Source organism: Scophthalmus maximus, chromosome 4 (assembly GCF_022379125.1).
Source record: "Scophthalmus maximus strain ysfricsl-2021 chromosome 4, ASM2237912v1, whole genome shotgun sequence".
Taxonomy (NCBI): domain Eukaryota; kingdom Metazoa; phylum Chordata; class Actinopteri; order Pleuronectiformes; family Scophthalmidae; genus Scophthalmus; species Scophthalmus maximus.
The window spans coordinates 19,384,175-19,402,254 of record NC_061518.1 but is presented as its reverse complement, the minus strand read 5'-3'; the positions used below and the strand labels follow the sequence as shown (position 1 = coordinate 19,402,254).

Sequence of the window (18,080 nt, the reverse complement as noted above, 5' to 3'; positions counted from 1 at the left end):
GCGCAGCCCTCGCAACTCAGAGAGTCAACTGTACACGTCCATCTCTCTCTTTGCAAAACATTTCAACCACTTCTCCATTGTCCTCATTTACAGTTCATTCTCGTTTGCAGTGCCTCAAAGTCCATTCAGTAGTCAGAATTTTTTTGTTCCAGTGAACTCTGAAAGCCCATATTAGTACAGACATAATGAAAATGTTGGATAATATAGTTTTCCAGATTAGGTAAGTATTTTTACCCCCTTTTTCCTCCGCTGCCCGTCCACTGCAGGTCCCAGGACAGTCCATTTCTCCAGCTTAGGCAAACGTTGAATAAGTGCAATGTCTAGTATAATGTCAAGAAAATACAAATCCACACATACATACATACATACATACGTACAGTACATGACTAACTGATGAACTTGATTAGCTATACAAGGTTCTCCAAGGTGAAACCAAAGAGCTGCACACGTCAATGCCCCTCTGTAGCATCCAGTGTCCACTAGGTCGGGGGGGGGGGGAGGGGGGGGGGGGGGGGGGGGGGGGGTGAGCTCACCTGGACTGGATACTGTCAGTCGATAGTTTGGTCAAATTGTCCATGTTTTTTTTCTGTACAGTGAATTTTTGAAAGTTGTGAATCCAATGAGTGTAGTTCATACACAAAGAGATTTATTCCAAAGTAAAGTATCCAGAGGAAAAGATGTGTCCTCTAAAGTTAACTGATTTTTGATCCCGTCTTGGTCAAAATAACAAGACGGGGGCATATTTTCAGTGCATGATTATGCAAAATGAATGGCGGAGTGACATCTAGTGGAACACAGGCAACCCTCGGCAAAACAAAACAAAGAACAAAGACATCAAAATATCGGCAAAACAGTGGGTGTTCATTTTTTCTGTGGAATGAACCCTTTTTACATTATAGGCTCTAATCCCATTCATGATTATAACAAATATATAACTAAATGAAGACATAACTACATTTCATGACCCATATTCTTATTCAACCTGTCATGTGACAGGTCTGTCCAGTCAGACAGAAGCTGCGTTTTTTGTTTTTTTTGAACATGCATCATTGTTCAGAACGGTCTGAATCCTGTCATGAAAAATCACAAAACGGTTAGTTGTTGGGTTTTTACATTGGATAATCAAAGTGCCTGTAGCATATGTGACGTCCAGACACAGCTCGCTTACTCGATTCTGGCAGCTTCATCCAGAGGACAAGGACAAAATGACAGAGCAAAGCCTGCCCCGCCAGATAAACCACGTCACAGACCTTAATTCAAGTCATTAGTCGAAAGAAAATTTAATAAACTAATCAGAGATAATGCCTTCGCAAACACAGTGAGATAACACACTTCTATGTGCATGTAAATCCATCCAACCACAAAGGGATTTAATTATTGTTTCAAATGATTTTTTTCTTTTTTCACTAGATATATTCACAAAGAGAAAGAATGAGAGAATTAGTCCAAAGGATCAGTATAAGTGCGACAAGAAAGGACAAAGCCCAGCGGACCCAAGATCTCAGAGTGGGCGTGTGCACTGTATGTGTGGAGCGCGACACCAGTGACCACCATGCGTTTGTCTCCACCAGACTGTTACAGTTTTGTCGTTAATGTCATGAACCGAGAAAAAGTGGACCGACTTTGACCCGGCTACACCGGACGAAGGATGGAATAATCTATTTGGAGAGGAGGAACAAAGAGATGTGAGGAGCAGCGAAAATAAAAAAATAAAAAAAGACTCTAGAAATAATGTGCCCAAGAGCTTCCTCGGCCTTCAGTATGAGGCCTGAGGTCAGCTCGCCCGAACATTCGCTCTATCTGTCTGCCTGCCTGTGTGCCTCCTCCAGAGAGACAAATCCAGCCGTGAACGTCGCCGGTGAACCTCTATTAGCTGGAGTAGATCTGGGTCCCAATCACGCGCATGATCTCCTTCTGAACCTTAGGCTCCTGGGTGTTGATGTTGGCATCTCCTACTTGGCCATCCTCATACCTGTATATATACACACAAAAAAAGAGTTTGCATATGTTATTAATCATCCAGTATATTGTATGACTGTGTGAAAGAATTAAAGTTTTTTTCTGTACTACTCGGTGGTATAAAGAGATAAATTGCCAGATAAATGAAGTATATTATTATCTCATCTTATCAAAAAAAAGGCACAATACTGTCAATACAAACTTATCTTTCAGCTTTCAACACCCGAGTCTGACAAATCATCTTGTTTTTATTCCACGCACGTCAACCATTTCCTCAGGCTGGGAAAATACAATTCCACGTCGAGCAAAAGTTCAGAAGCAAATTACATTTGGCTGTGATTTAAATTTGATTGCGGTTCATCTCAAAGCTGGGACTCGGAGCCCCTGCATCAGCAGCCAGCGTAGATGCCGCGTTTTACCTGTCGGGCTCCGAACACAGCTTTAAAGCGCCACATTGAAAGTCTCTGACCTGAGAGGAACTCAGTTTACTGGAGTGGCGGCGCCACTCAACCATGAGCACAATTTATTCACGACCAGTTTAAAATGATGATGAGTGGTGAGGGACAACAGCAGCCTGTGCCATAACTCTTCATTAAATCGCCATCATGTGCAGCTTAGCAGGTGAAACTATGCAATGTAATGAAGGGTGCATTTTAAGGGTGATGGTGATTTTAATTTTGCCTGCTGCCTGGTTGCTATGCCAACTCATTTCTGTGGAAATAATCAAGCGGTTAGAAAGGGTTGGAAAATACTTACACAAAAAAGAAGCGAGTACAGACGTGGTCGGATACTGGACACACCCAGATGTTTCCATGTTTCTGCAGATCTTTAGACGTGATTACTGTTGAAAAGAGAGAAGCATTTTTCACATACATACTTTCTTATTATTCTATTATTACTCCTTTTATCGGTTGTGGTATTATTGTTGCTTTTGTATTAAGATGCACTATCCCTTAAGGGCTAAAGCTATGTTATTATCCTAAGTGATGTGCTCTATTTCCACGGTTTATTTTAGATTGTTTTCTGCTACTATGATCATAATATTGTAATTTTGAAAAGTTAAAAAAATATATATATATAATTAATACATTGAAACATTAGGGACATCACTCACTTTTACTTAGATTTCAATTATCAAACTTAGCAGCATTTTCTTCCTCTTCTGCAATTCTTTTGTAAGTGGTTTTCAAATTGGATAAAGCTTGCATTCACTGAAAATGTCGGTAAACTAATTATTATTAGTAGTAGTAAAAAGAAAATTACATTTTATGTTTTTATTTAAATGTGTACACAGACAGACCGACACCACAATATATAAATCAAATGATACATTTGAAAAATATATTTTCATTTTCAACTTCAACACGTTATACTTGTGCATGTTATTACCTTCACACAGAGCGATGCAGTTCAGGTTTCGACTCTGAAGAAACCTTGATTGTATTGGTCGGCTCTATTGAAAAACAAAACAAAACAAAATAACAGTAAGGAGAAGGTACGTTTTACCAACCAAGCCCCTGCAGTAAAAATACCATGATCCAACTGAGCCTCTAACACTGAAACTGTACAGAATGTAGTAGTCAGAACCAGGGGGACATATTGATACAGCAATAGTTATACGCATTTTAAAAACATCCTGCCCTTTGAGCAACAGTTACTCATCTGGCACTCAGTGTCCCGTGTCTCTGCCCCTTTATTTACATATCTTCTGCGGTTGGGCATCTGGAATCGTATGTTAATATATAAATTCGACATACATGTGAGGATGTAGTATGTCATGCTCTTTCACCTGTGGTATGGTGTTCATGCGGTTGTAACGCTGCACCAGTTCATCTTTGGTGGGCATGCGGTGCTGTCCTTTCCCCATTCCTGCAAGAAGTGGCACGGGGAGAGTGAACAAGCCTCAGTCAGAACGACCTTACCCCGAGTCATTCATGCTGTGAAAAACCTTCCTCTACTGGTCCCGAACGCCTTGTAAAGATGAATTATTACCCATGGTGCTAACCTTCATAGGAAGGTTACTGGTCCAAAATGCTACGGAGCATTTTTTTACATAAAAAAAAAACCCCAAAACAACTCCAAAATGAATTTCAGGATCATAAACGAATGGGATGCAGAAAGTACAGCTGTTGTCATATTTTTTTTCATTAAGACACAGATTAAATACAATAATCTTTATTAATAAATGTGTTATTAATAAAATATTAAAAAAGTAATATAAGTACGACTGTGAGTTATTGTATCTGTGAAGAAAAATAACTGTATTTGATCTGTCAGGGACGGTTAAAACTAGGCGTAGTTAATGCCACAACTGTGGTAGTTCTTTAGATTCAAGAAATCCATACCCATGGTTAAAGTTGGTAAACCAAGGGGCAGATGAGCCATACAAGCAACCTGCAGACCTGCTGCCCACATAACCAGCCTCAGACTACCATTGCAGGAAGTGAAATACAGCCTCTTTATTTGTGTCTCAGCAGAAATGCACAAGAAGTAAGGTACTTCATGTTTATATAGTTGTACAACCCCACGCAACGCAAAGAGAACAATAGCAAAAAAGCCAACAGAGTACAAAGCAACACGCACAAATCCACTGAAAGCCTCATTTCTCACGGCGACAACATGAAGTTTGGTATGGAAGGTGGCACACAAGTTCAAGAGGCCCAAGGCCAAGCACCCAAAAATGGACACACGACACAGTGCAAGCACAACAAGACAGCATGAGAAAGTTCCCAAATGTGAAAATGAAATTTTCCGGGATGATAATCAGGCCATGTCACACACAGAGTCATGTTAACCAACATGGTGGAAAAAGGAGAGAGAGGGGTGGGGGGGGGGGCGGGGGGGTTGGTTCTGAGTGGCGAGGAATGATCCGTTACCTACCTGAGTATCCAAAAGATATGCTGGAGATGGGGCTCAGATAGATGCCCTTTCCATATGCTGCACCATGCAGCTTGGGTTTGAAAAGAGCAGGAAGGAAGGATTGGGTCACTGAGCAGTTGCACAGGACAAGCTCACATACACGCACACACGCACAACTTATTGTCGTTAAATCATAGGGTCGTCTGTGTAAGGCTGATATGCATATATATATATATAAAAATGCATCTTTCTGTAACAGTTTACCTGGCAAACCCAAAGCATACTAACATACACACACACACACACACACACACACACACACAAATCCAAAAATGGTGGACAGGCACAAGCCAAAATTAAGAAAAAATAAGTTTCATTTAATTCAAGTGATCTGAAACATTTCCTCTTAAACGCACAGTCACACCTTTTGACCGTGAACATATTTCCTCCTTACAACACAACCACAGTCCAGTGGAGATCATTTCATGCTCTTGAATATATGCGAGTGATATTTGTGTGAAAAAAACAAAAGTACAGGTATTCAAGGAATGCTGAAGTCCGAAATGAGACCACGAATGCCGGTTTGAAGATGAAACATGAAGGATGACTGATAATGACCATGAGCCTCCACACAAGGACGGCCGAAAAATAAGGAAAACAGCAGGAGAAGGTGTGACATGAACAAGTGTTGATAAGAGACAGTGAAACTAGAGGAGGAGGAACAAAGAGCAGCTTGATAGTTTGGGTACAAAGCGGCAGGGAGATGGAGGTCAGGACGTGGCAAATCTGGGAGAAATCAAAAGGAACAATAGACAGGGGGCTTTTTTTGTGTGATGGCTGGCGCCGCAGGCAAACGCCACCGCCCTCCTCCCCCTCCTCCGCCTGTGAAACACAATGACCTGGGGGGAGCGAGGAGGTGGCGGGGGGGGGGGGGGGGGGCGGGTGTCAATGCTCAAGGTGAAACGGAGAGGTGACAGAGGAGGCGGACGAGCGACGAGGCGAGATCAAAGATGGAGAGTTCAAAAAAGTTGGGAGAACAAAAGAAGGAATGAATGAAACACATCAGCATGATACAGCAATCCCAGTCGACGTGGACGTTTCAAAGATCCTTCAGATTTCAGATTTAATTGTGTTTAATCTATTCTCAGGACGAGGCGGTGCGGCTCCAAGCAGTAATCATCCGCTGTACTGTGCTCTCGAGCACTCACTTCCATCTTTTTCTTATTGTCTTAAATGTTTTAACTTGTACAGACCTGGGTCACAAAGTGCAACCTTGGAAAAAACATAAATATGCAGATGGATGAAGACCTGAGTAGAACGGGGACACGCTGCAGAGAAAAGTTGACTTTTTTTTAGCTTGTGCCTTGAAATTTTCTTCATGGTACTCATTTGCACCCATCTGGCGTCAAATACTTTCATATGAACTCTATGATGATTTGAGGCACCCGTCTGACCGAGGTCTGAATAGATAATGAGTGGAGCCAGTTACTGACCTTACATGGAAGCCTTCCACATTCACCCACAGGAAGCTACATACTCACTATCACGCAGCTCGTCCCCCTGCATCCTTCAGCTTCCGACCTAGCCTACTCAATGCTCTAGGTGGTTGACCCCTACAGGGCACACAGGGCAGCCTCCTGACATTACAGCTGACACCACAGTCCCCTCTTGTTTGTCCCACAACAGGAAAAGATGTGCTGTCCGCTACTGGCGGCGAGAGAGACAGAAAGCGGCCGACATTGGCCAGGAAAAGTCTCCCAGTGTGCCCTGCTCGCCACTATGCCAATTGCAAAGCTGATGAAAGGGAAGCTGGCATCCATTAACTGCAAAAATGAATCAGCCGGACAACGAGCCTGCTCTATCAGAGAGCAGGTTTACTGTCCGAGAGGAGATGCATCGTAAATTCCAGCCGACTGCCAGGGTTACGTACCTGCAGTTTGGTATAAGAGGCATTGACTAGTCCATTTCTCAGAACAGAGTGCCAGTTCTCTATATGGGAACCACTAGAGCAAGTGTAGAGAGAGGGAGAGATAAAGAGAGAAGAGGTAAAACCAAGTGTTGTGTGCCGTGTGGCCCTCTCTTGATTGTGTACTCGGCCAGATCCATGCTGTCCACCATTGGAATACAATGACACAGTTGCATTTGACCTCTGAGTCACTGTAGAGTCTTTCAGCCAACATCTTAAACTGGATAAACACATCTTTATAAAGGAGAATCAACAGTGATTAGCTAATGGTCATCTACTAGAATTATTTCACTGGAGTATTTGTTTTCACTGTCGACAAAATGTCATGAATTATCATTTAAAGGATCTACAATGATTAACTTTACAGCTTTACAGCTTTATTATTACAAATGTATTTTACTAAAACTTACTGCTTGAAATACATGAGGGGGTTCAAAGGTTCAGACCCTTCTACTGCACTACATTCAAACAACTGCCAACCACAGAGGAACTGTTGCAGCCATATGATATAAACATTCGTACAAGGACATTTTGGAACACCCTGTTACATAACCACAGTCCTCCAAGTTTATATAATTGAATACTTTGAATTAAGTTTTTTGTCCCTCTGTCCAAAATGGGCTTTTTGAATACACCTCCCAGTGCAGGAATCTGAACTGCCTTGAAAGAAAATACAACAACGGTCACAAGAGTGCTCTGCTGATATTGTTTAAGTAGTTTTTAAAGCACTACAAGGTTCTTCTTCCCACAGTCATGATAAAGAAAAACAGGCGGAAGTTCTTTGGACTCCATTGCGAACCTCTCACTCTCATCAACCTGACATGCATTTATATTTCTAGCATCTTTCTATTTACATCAATAGAAAATGAAAGCGGCCAAGCTGACTCACATTTGTTGGGGCGTTTTCTGTTGAGAACGAACTAGTTTGTAGCGTTAATCAGCAGAAAGAGAGAGCGTCGACACTGCTCATGAGTGAGCTGTGCCCTGCAAGTGCCCAGATGGGCTCAGTGTATCTAAAATATTCAGCAGAGCCCCATCTGCTCGGGTACAAATGTCTGTCGCACAGACACTGCTGGCTCCGCATGCTGGCTCAGCAAGTCGGTGTCTCCGTCCAAGAGAACGGCCACTGCTCGGTGCTGTTGTTTGTTATGGTTCCATAAAAATCTGCTCGAATGGGCCCTCCATCCACAACATAATGAGCGGGTGTTGGGCTGAGACCGGCTCCTGCGTGTACCGCTGTAGTGCTTAAATTATGCATGCATTTTAGTTAAGCATTGATACGAGATTAATTATTTACAGTATGTGATTTGCTCCACAGCCACAAGCTGAACAATATAAGAACTGCGCGTTCATTTGTCACGTCTTGTATGTCTGAGTGATTTTACTTTTTAAAAGTTGAAATGGCCATACGGGGGACAGGAGTATTGAATTGTATGGGATCTGGAAGAGCCATTGGTGGGGGCAAAGCGGACTCACTGAAAGGCGAAGGTGCTGCCGTAGAGCTTCTTGGCAGTGCGAAAACGAGCCTCCTTGGCCGGGGGACTGCTGAGCAGCAGGAACTGGTGGGAGGTGTGCATGAATTTCAGTTGCTGCCACAAGGAGAACACAGGGGACGAGAGAGACACAGAAAGTGAGCATTGACCCTTAAATTATACCATGACGCAGCAAACAACTCATTTATTAAAGGAGCTGTCATGCATGTGTCCTACCCTACTGAGAGGCAGCTTGACGATGTGAGACCTGTTACTGGAAATAATCCTGCACAAAGACAGAGAGACGATCAACACAGCAAATAACGATGTGTGGCAGAATTTAAAATACCAGCCATTTGCTCCAACACTAGCATGAAGAGCCAGAGTTGACCTTTGTTCACAGCAGACAGTGCGTTTTCTGTTCATGCGTCCCAGTGACAGAGAGGCTGTAGTTACAAAAAGACGCTGAACCTCAAACAGCCAAATGGAATTCAGTCACCCTTTATCCATGCCACTGTTTTATGGCTGTGGCATATCGAAAATGTCTTTAGCGTTATAGTGTTGCCCATGATCATATAACTAAAGTGGCAAGTTTGACATGCCCTCTTGTAAAGTGTGGTGCTCTAGATTAGTTTCCGAAACTAAGTCAAAGTCTTTTAACATGCGGAGCAGAGTAAATCCATTTGTGGGACAGATCCTGTCTACTCACCACTGTAGCAGCGGATGAGCCAAAGGGTCCAGTTTGTCCATCTGCTTCTTGATCTCCAGATATGAGCCCTGGGAAAGCCACACAAAGCACATGTTGTTTTCAGTGGGTAAACAAGCAGAGGGGGGGCGCAAAGTAACACAAACAAGATAAACTAATCAGCAATAACTATGATGGAAAAAGCCTGAACCCATGCAGCTCAACATCCCCGGTGGAAACCCTGAAATACAGGACTGTGTAACCAAGATACGAGATCTATCATATAAACTGAAAACTATAGTTATATCTATGCATTATACATCAAGCTTAACAGTGGCCCTCTCCATTCTTTGCCTCCCTTCCTCTCCTTGTACCTGGGTCATTTCCCGGATGGACATGACGCTGTCCAGAGCTTTCTGCAGTCTCTCATAATTCTTCTTCTGTGTTCATTGGTTGAGCCAAACATCCATTGTATGCAATGAGAGAGGGAACAACATACAGAGATCTTAAATCACTTGTAGAGGTTTCTAAAATGTTGTTGGCTAAAAAAGGTTACTAAGTCCTTTTTCTCAAGTTTTACTGATATTCAATCACATGAATATCACACATCTTGTGAGTAGTAGTTTTAATAGGCGTGTTTTCCAAAAGTAAAATCATCTTACAATTGAAATAGTGTATTGATATTATCATTGATCATGATTCAAGCAGTGACAGTGCTGACCTTTGGGTTGAAGGCCAGAGTCTTGGGGTCATTGGGGTCAACGACTGATGGGTAGGGCTCAAAGATGATGCTCTTACGGGGAGACTCTAGAGCAGCTCGACACATAGCCACAAGTAGGTCCACCACCTGGGGAGACATTTATACATTTCACGCCTGTAGCTCAGTGATCCACATCTTATTTTTTCCAAGTTAGCCACCACAAAAATGAAATCCTCTCCATCCTCAAATATCTGCCTAATTTGTTATCACACAACATGGAACTCCCCCCTCGGCACCCTCTCCTCAGTCACCCTCCCACTAGCTGCGGCTGTGAAGGAGCTTTGGACTCGTCTCTGACTTGGACCAGCAGAAGTAGAGTGTACTCTACTCTCTTTCACTAAATGTTTCCACAGGTCGCTCATGTTACCGCCTTTATTAAGCAAAACTTTTGCTGCACTTGTGACAACGAGCGTCGTCTCCATTGATTTTAGTGAAGTACAGTCAGATTTTCGAGCAGCTCACTCTCTGCTATCGCAGTTCTGATGGCCCGGGCAGCGAGAGACGAAGGCCCGCCCCTTCTCTGCCTCTGATTGGCTCAGACTGTGGTTTTCTTCTTCACATTTTTAGTCGCACTCCGCAGATTTTTGGTCACACGTGAGACCTGGTTCTGTATTCACTATCTTATATTCACATGGAAAGCATGAGGGTCACTGCACTAGTTGACTTGCGCTGATGCTGCGTTCAATTACATCTCGGAACTCGGAAGTCTCTCTAGGCTTTGTGTACTGGCTGCGGTGGATGTCATGCAGGGCGCCAATTAAAGCTTTGGGTAACACTGCTATAGCTGATGCTGTCATTGACTCTTCTTGATGACTTTATCGACTCAAGTGTGACAAATACTACTAACTACAAATAATCAACGATGAACATCACATCTTGAGTGTCAGTGTTTGACACTCGTTTTTAAGGCTTCAAGCTTTTATTCTCTAATCTAAAACAACAAAGGGAAGTTTGAGGAGACAGGAGTGTAATATTGCAGGAAAGGACTTATATAATTTGCTATATGTTGTGTTGCTGTCACCTCTGCTCCAGTCGCCACTTCCTCTGCAGCTCCGGACATCACACCCAGAGTGTAAAAGGAGAACACACACAGCTCCCTGGTGCACACTGCGGGCTACATTAAGAGAGGCAGGCAAAGAATTATGAATAACACCCTTTTGAATGTGTCCTACATACACTTAAAAAATGTCCTATGTCTATGTTTCTCCTTCTCATCTGTGTTACCTTCAGCATGGATCCGTTCTGAAAGACGTGCTGTTCATCACAGACCACGCAGTACTCGTTGAGCGTGGGGATCCTCTGCTCTGAGTACTTCATTATCTGTTAGGAGAGAAGCACAGTGGTGTTCCCACCTCCAGCACTGCCACGCAAAGGAATGAAGACTAGTTTGGCAGAAGAGTTGTCACCAATTACAGTTTTGCACTGCAGTTACAACTCATAAGGCGGTCCCTGCATAAGTCCGCCACCATTACTCACTTCTGGCTATCAGCAGATACAAATTCCACAGGTTCAAACAGCCAATAAAAATAGGGCTCCAAGGAAGGAAGGCCCTAATTGTTGATTACATACCGCACGTACAGGAACATAACATTAACACTGTCTTGTGGATATTCTTAAAAAAATTCTCACCAGATACTGCATACACCATTCTCATGTACTCTACCATATTTTGTTGCTACATAAACACTAATCAAACTTCATCACAAAGATGCCTCTTCAAGTGAACTCTTATCTCCTTAAGTTCTAACCTGCACTAAGAAGCCGTACTCCAAGGTGGGGATGTTCTTGCAGTGGCCGCCCGCCTGGGATGAGAAAAACAATTCAATCAGCTGCCTCGTGGTAATCTGCGCTGGGGCCCTGGCCGCCGGGACAGCCACAGTCTGATGAGTCAAGTGAAGACAAAGCATTATGGGAAACGGTGCAGCAGCCATGTAACGGGCAAGGGCAGGGAAAGACTCAGGCAGGGAAGAGTGCAGGTGGCAGGTGACTGAGGAGAGGCTCAGAGTGGGTCACAGTGGATTAAGACAGAACAACATCTACACAAGTCTGTGTTTTTTTTTTTTCCAGGATGGTTATGATCCCGTAATGTTGCAAAAACGAATGAAAGTAGTGCTGTGTTTACAGTTTATGTGATGTGACATCAACCCTGTGACCAAAACATGACATTTGAGTGAGACACACTAAAGGCAAGAAACTTATTGTGACTACTTATATAGCTGCTCGTTTGTCCCGACTGGCACTGACCTGGCTGTTTGGGGGGTAGCTGAACAGCTCCCCTTTAGGGTTCTTCATGGTGCAGGAGATGGAGCGGTTCATCAGGCGGGTCACTCTCAGCTCAGGGACACTCAACTTCCCTTTTAAAACTGTGTCTTGGATCAGAGGAAAACTTGGAGACCTGGTAGACAGCAAGACACCAAAAACATGTGCGTCACGTTATCATCCACCTTTCCAAGACAAGGACATGCTTATATTTTTCTTATCTATATCTTTGTATAAAAATTATTAGCATACATACAGGGAGCCTGTTGGCTGGGTTTTTTGTAATTATTCAAACTTGTGCTGACTTTGTTCTTCCACCACTTGATGTGAATAGAACTTGAGAACTTAAGGGATCTATTGTTGTGATCCTACTACCGTGTTCATACTGAACAAAGCTTATTAAGATTGCAATTAATCTACAATAACTTCCTTAGTTACGAACAATAACCAGTGATTAGGTGGTTACTGTTGGTCTAGTGTTTGTAGAATATGGTCGTGCAGAATACAACTTTAAGGGGTGCTTTACAATGACTAATGATGCTAATAAGCAACTAATGGCAAATAAGCTACAATTGACCTAAAAATAAAGTGTTACCTTGAAAATGAAACAGTAGCATGTTTCACTGCAAAGTGGAAAGGGTTTGGCTAAATCAGAAATGTAGCTTTTTTATCGTAATATTCTTAGAATTGTCACATCATTTGAAACATGTCCTCAGCTGTAGTAATGTATGGTAGGACTGTCTAGTGTTAACATGATCAAGATCAGTTCTCAGCAAACTCTACACCAGTCACTTGCTCTGTACAATATTATACCAGTTCAGAAAAGCGAAAGCTGTTTAGACAGTAGCTCAAGTCAATAATTGTTCAAAATACATGGACCAGTGTTCACTTCCACCATCAGTCTCAGGATATTATCCATGTACCCTCTTGACATGAGACTCCCACAATTCCGGCAAGTCGTAAGGATGTCAAGACAGGCTAGTAGTTAGTGAGGCTGACGTCCATCGAGTGGGCTGGGGTTCAGTCCCTGGGCACCCATAACTGTCAAAGCATCCTGAAGAAAGACAGAGGCCAGGAAGAGAACCACTCTCTCGGGCGAAATTGGTTGAGTGTGTCAGATTTTGAATTTAAGTCAATCTACATTGTGCTCCGTCGAAGTGTCCTTTTCCTCTGCCCGTCGTCTTTGCTGCATTTCACCTTCCGCAGACAGATCTTCATGAAGTGTTTTCTCTTTACAGTTTACAGCTTGTTGACCAGATGGACACAACATTTTATCCTGATCCCTTCAGAAATCTTCAGTCTTGGAAAAAAGACCTTGCTTGAGAGTGAGTGAAACCTATATAGCATCTGGCAGATCTGATGCTGTGGTTGTAGTTCATTCTGGAGACTAAACGGGAAGTCTGAGGATTTTGCGATGAAAAGAAAGGAAAAAAATGCTTTGGTTTTTGCCAAAATGGCCTCTATGAGTTATCAAATAGCCAAAACTGTTCATATCTTGCGTCCTTACAACCATCTCATAACAATACAGCACAGAGCATACGCACATTTTTCCTTTTGAAAGTGTAACGATGTACAGCACACATTTATACATTTATTGTAGTTTAAAGTTTGCTGTAAGAGTCTAAACTGCTGCATACAACATAAGCACGTTGGGGTGGATGCCCTTCAAAGTGACACGAGTGCGAGAGATAGACCTACTTGGGTATGGGGGAGAAGATGCTGAGCCCAGCACGGAACTTCTTGATGGTCCCCCCGGCTTTGAACCAGCTGTGCCTCTTCTCCTGCTGGGCCTTGAGGAACTCATTACTGAGGTGCTTCCACTGCTGCGAGGTGAACGTGCTCAGGATCCTGCCATGTGACGAGACAGTCAAGCAGGCAGAAATGTGAGTGAACCTGGCAGAGGGTGAACTTCCCTTTGAATCAGCTTCTCTTTGTCACTGGGGCACAATGATATTCTGTGCGCGTGGAATGGCCGACTGAAAGATAACCAGGACTAAAAATGACCATTAAATGTTTATGCCTCAAGCGTCTATTTAGAAAGTCTATTGATGATTTAAACTATTAAAAATATTACTTACACTGTGATTTCTATCTCTGATGCAACATATTTGATTTGATTTGAGATTCAATCATGAAATCTACAATGTACAAGTATACTATAAAACATTATGGGTGTTAAATAAAACAGATCACATAACTCACTTTTTGAGCTGCAGGCCCAGGCTGAAGCCTTCTTTATTGGAGGGCTGGAACACTTCAACCGATGGCTCTGTATAAAGATGACTAACATCATTACACACTGCACAGACTCACACATGCTCTTTCTTTCACTCTCCCTCTCGTGTAGCACATACTGTACTCACCTCCCACGCTCAGTGAGTAGCACATATACACAAAGTCCCTCCCAGAAAACCAACATCCACACTGACATCTTTACTCACCAGGTCCATCGAGGTACTGAGAAAGAGAAAAGCGCAGTCTCAGAATAATGGGCTCTGTTCTGATAACTTTCCAAGCTGTCGCAACCTCCTCCTGAGTCAGACACACACATACAGTACACACACACATACACACACACACATATACAGAGTTAGCACCCTAATTAAGGTAATTTCTCATCACATAAATAAATTATGAGCACACGCTGCATTATAAATAATGTGTTATTTTGCAAAATGTCATTGTTGGAATAGTAATGGGCAAAGATGGAGGGTGTGTGTGCGTGTGTGTGTGTGTGTGTGTGTGTGTGTGTGTACAGGGAGAAAAAAAAATGCTGACTCACATCTAAGAAACCGATGTTAATGTGAAGATCGATGTCCACGTCGTCAATGGTTCCATACTCTCTGTTCAAAGAGACAACAAGATATACTGTTAAGATATCATAAATTATGGGACGCAAAATTACACTTGACCGTTCAATTTATTATCCCTTACAGGAGACAAATAAGAGTTATCTTTTCGTGTTTTTCTTCGTCTTTAAATTAGTGTGTAATCTCTTTGAATTGTGCCATTATATACTGCGTAACAAATTAAGCCAGTAAACTCTATTATGTGTGTCTGTATTTCTGTGCCGTACCTGACAGAGACGGCACTGTCAGTGTAGATGTCTTTTACTGCCTCGATGTCTGCGTCCAGTTGAGGGTGACGGTACAGGTCAGCAGCACAGCTCCCCTGCAACAAGCCGTACATCAGCACAGAGTTTTCCACGGATGTGGCCTTGATGTTCCGAATGTGTTCATTGGAATTTTAAAATTATTTATTTATGTTATTTCACACAATTAGTTATGCAAAAATGGTTATCATTACAAAAGGGACTGTCATTTTTTCAGCGGGTATGAAAAAAATTAAATAATAATAGTTCAAGTAAAAGGTAAAAAAGGAATATTAAGAAACAAGTTGAGTAGCAAAATTGCTAAAAGAGCTTTTCTTTCTGGCATTCACAACAGCCTGACTAAAGCAGTCCGGCGCAGGATCTCCTGCGATTTGAACATCATGATAAAAGATCCAGTTATAATTCATCAGAATTTTTCTTTAAAGAATTAGGGTGCCCAGTCCAGCATGGCTTGTAATTTATTTGATTTAGACACATCTTACATTAGCAATATAATCAGACAGTCACATATTTTACCGTTTGATAAGAAGAATAAGATAAGAAAAGAAAAAAAGAAACGTGTTCAGGAGATCTTTGTAAATCGACTGCAGGCAATAAGAGTCTCTTTGAATGAAATTACTTTGTATAAATAGGATTTGAAACAGTGGATACTTCTAAAATAGAAAAATTAAATCATATTGATCGTTTTTCATTCTGACATTTAATCTGTTCTGTGGTTACCTCACTTGGTATATACAGTAGTTCATTGTCGAGGATGGAGAGAAATAATAATGATAATAGTTGACCCAAGTCTGTCACACTTATTCCTGGTGTCTAGTCTTGAAGTCAGACTCTCATCTCCTCAGCTCTGAGCTCAGCTCTCTCAGTGTGTAGAACAGATCACACACTTTCATCCTTATCTCCACAACGCTGCTTTCATGTTCTCTGGGTGCATAGAAATGAGCTTTAAGTCCCACACTGGATTTCAATTTCAATCACAGCACTTGGAAGATAACAGTAAAAAAAAAGGATGGCTGACAGATTAAGATTTTATGTGGAAGTGAGGAACTGAGCTGAACTTAACGAGATGAGATGATACAAGAAATTGTGGCCATGTTAATGAATTTGACAACATTGCTCATGATTGATACATAAGGTGGCACCGGGTGATAGCACTAAAAAAACAGTGACACCTGATTTTGAGAGAAAATACTAAATTTTCTCCAGAAACTGTTATGCACATCAATTTTAAATATCATATTTGTTGTTTGGCTGCTTGAGAGAGTTCAGACATTAAACTCTTTAAGTCATTACATGCTCCCCCCCCCCCACCCCCAACATATTACATTAGAACTTGCTTGCAAAACACATCAGAAATGTAAAAAAAGATCATAATAAACACATAAAGTATATGTCAATATGTGTATAGAGTAGCCCATACACAACGTGTGTGAAGGGTATGCATCACCCCTCCAATTCTTTTCATTTATCATGGTATTGTTTTGAAATTTAAAGGACAATAACAAAAACATGGTAACACTGACTGGTATCAGTGATACATACAAACATAATGTTGGTGCTCTGACAACACCAGATTCCACATAAGAGATTTCAGAATGGGAACAGATGTGAATGCTGAGTGCTGAAGGGCTGATGCTAAACCGGATTGCTACCTTGAATTTGGATGAAAGAATTTGAAGAGTAGGAAAAGTGGGAAATGGGTAGTTAATAAGTAATAACTGAAGTTACAGGTTGAAAATGTGGAAGGAGGAGAAAAACAGGCTGAATTTTGATGCAACGTGAAGTCATCCCCATTGCAACGATCAAAGGATCAGAGACACACACACACTGCTGTGATCTGGGATCTCATCGCACATGACAAGTAGTGGATCCTCTCTCAGAATCCCATTAGAATTATAGGAGACACAGAGGTGGGACACCGAGTTACTAGACCACATTTGAAAATACAAAACCAGACGATCACTACTCTTCGAACCTATCGAATCGGGGATCAGCTGCAGCTGAAGGTGAGGGAGAATTTTACCAACTTTCCAGGAGATGTCAGAGAAAACAGATTAGACTTTCCTGTACAGTGAAATTGCACCGCACCTTTATTCAAGGAAAGGGACTTAAATAATTAAGTTTATGGTAGAAAGACAGTTAAATATAGATCACCTGGCATAATCCTGGTTTAGTCAGACACAAACACTGGAGGAATTGAATTATGATAAAGGCCTTTAAAACGTAATGTTATTATGAGTGTTGTGTGAAAGAGCACAAAAAACTTTACGTTTTGATGTAAAAAACTACGTATGAAGAGTGAAAATTGAGGGGAGTGAGAGCAAGTTGAAGAATTTTTTTTTTTAAATCAGTTTCCAGCGCCTCTCAACTCTAACTTTTACAGTATCCCCTCCACTCGAGTTCTGAACATTCCACCACATACACACTAATGTTAGAGGGAATGAAATTGTGTACTTGAAACAAAAGTGAATATCTTGAACTGTTTTAATGGCATTTGAAAGTTGAATTATACCTTGAATGTTTGAAAGATGTGGAAGATTTTAAGGATTGAATAGTTTGTAGCTGAACGTATGAAGGAGTAGATAAGAATTGAAAATGCGTGAAAATGTGTACATTTTGGATATTCTGTCCATTCATTTAAATGGAGCAAAAAATCATGGAAAACCTTGAATATTTTGGAAAATGTGGAAGTTTTGAAAAAAGCTTTATACAAGCCGGAAGGTCCTAAATGAGCTGAACGTTTTGATGTTTGAATTAAGTATCTAGGTTTAAAAATGTGGAAGGAGAAGAGGGCCAAAAAGAAAGGCTGAAACAAATAAATAATAATAATAATAGAATAACATCACACCGATAAGATCTTCTTTACCTGAATGCCATACAGGAACTGCTCCGACTCATTCTCTCCGTCCGACTCCTCGTCTGTCCAACACTGGCCTTTGATGTCCTGTGGGTCCACACATTGTGAAAAGGCCATTACAGTCGAGCGGAAATAAAATGCAACCTCTTTC

The 18,080-nt window shown here is 41.8% G+C and overlaps 2 protein-coding genes across 7 annotated transcripts in view; one reads left to right on the top strand and one right to left on the bottom strand.

The window, feature by feature from the left end:
- Positions 1-493: 493 nt before the first annotated feature.
- LOC118301865 (protein mono-ADP-ribosyltransferase PARP6) overlaps positions 494-18,080 on the bottom strand; it is a 19,763-nt gene continuing 2,176 nt past the window's right edge. Inside the window, exons 3-23 of one of the 6 annotated variants that reach the window (XM_035627504.2) lie at positions 17,939-18,016; positions 15,037-15,131; positions 14,743-14,803; positions 14,402-14,492; positions 14,163-14,229; positions 13,659-13,808; positions 11,946-12,096; positions 11,450-11,581; positions 10,926-11,021; positions 10,723-10,815; positions 9,663-9,788; positions 9,316-9,381; positions 8,966-9,033; positions 8,494-8,542; positions 8,261-8,373; positions 6,749-6,821; positions 4,840-4,909; positions 3,749-3,828; positions 3,349-3,412; positions 2,716-2,800; positions 494-1,972 (exon numbers count right to left, since the gene is read on the bottom strand). In XM_035627504.2, coding sequence (XP_035483397.1) covers positions 1,870-1,972; positions 2,716-2,800; positions 3,349-3,412; positions 3,749-3,828; positions 4,840-4,909; positions 6,749-6,821; positions 8,261-8,373; positions 8,494-8,542; positions 8,966-9,033; positions 9,316-9,381; positions 9,663-9,788; positions 10,723-10,815; positions 10,926-11,021; positions 11,450-11,581; positions 11,946-12,096; positions 13,659-13,808; positions 14,163-14,229; positions 14,402-14,492; positions 14,743-14,803; positions 15,037-15,131; positions 17,939-18,016 — 1,911 coding nt within the window. In that variant the 3' untranslated portion in view covers positions 494-1,869. Of the gene's footprint in view, positions 1,973-2,715; positions 2,801-3,348; positions 3,413-3,748; positions 3,829-4,839; positions 4,910-6,748; positions 6,822-8,260; positions 8,374-8,493; positions 8,543-8,965; positions 9,034-9,315; positions 9,382-9,662; positions 9,789-10,722; positions 10,816-10,925; positions 11,022-11,449; positions 11,582-11,945; positions 12,097-13,658; positions 13,809-14,162; positions 14,230-14,401; positions 14,493-14,742; positions 14,804-15,036; positions 15,132-17,938; positions 18,047-18,080 lie in introns of those variants that run through there. The other 5 variants (XM_047331390.1, XM_035627505.2, XM_035627508.2 and 2 more) reach the window with 5 other exon arrangements.
- Positions 16,941-18,080, top strand: part of pkma (pyruvate kinase M1/2a) — a 21,454-nt gene continuing 20,314 nt past the window's right edge. Inside the window, exon 1 of the mRNA XM_047331394.1 lies at positions 16,941-17,078. The gene's annotated coding sequence lies outside the window, so the exon portion shown is untranslated. The remainder of the gene's footprint in view (positions 17,079-18,080) is intronic.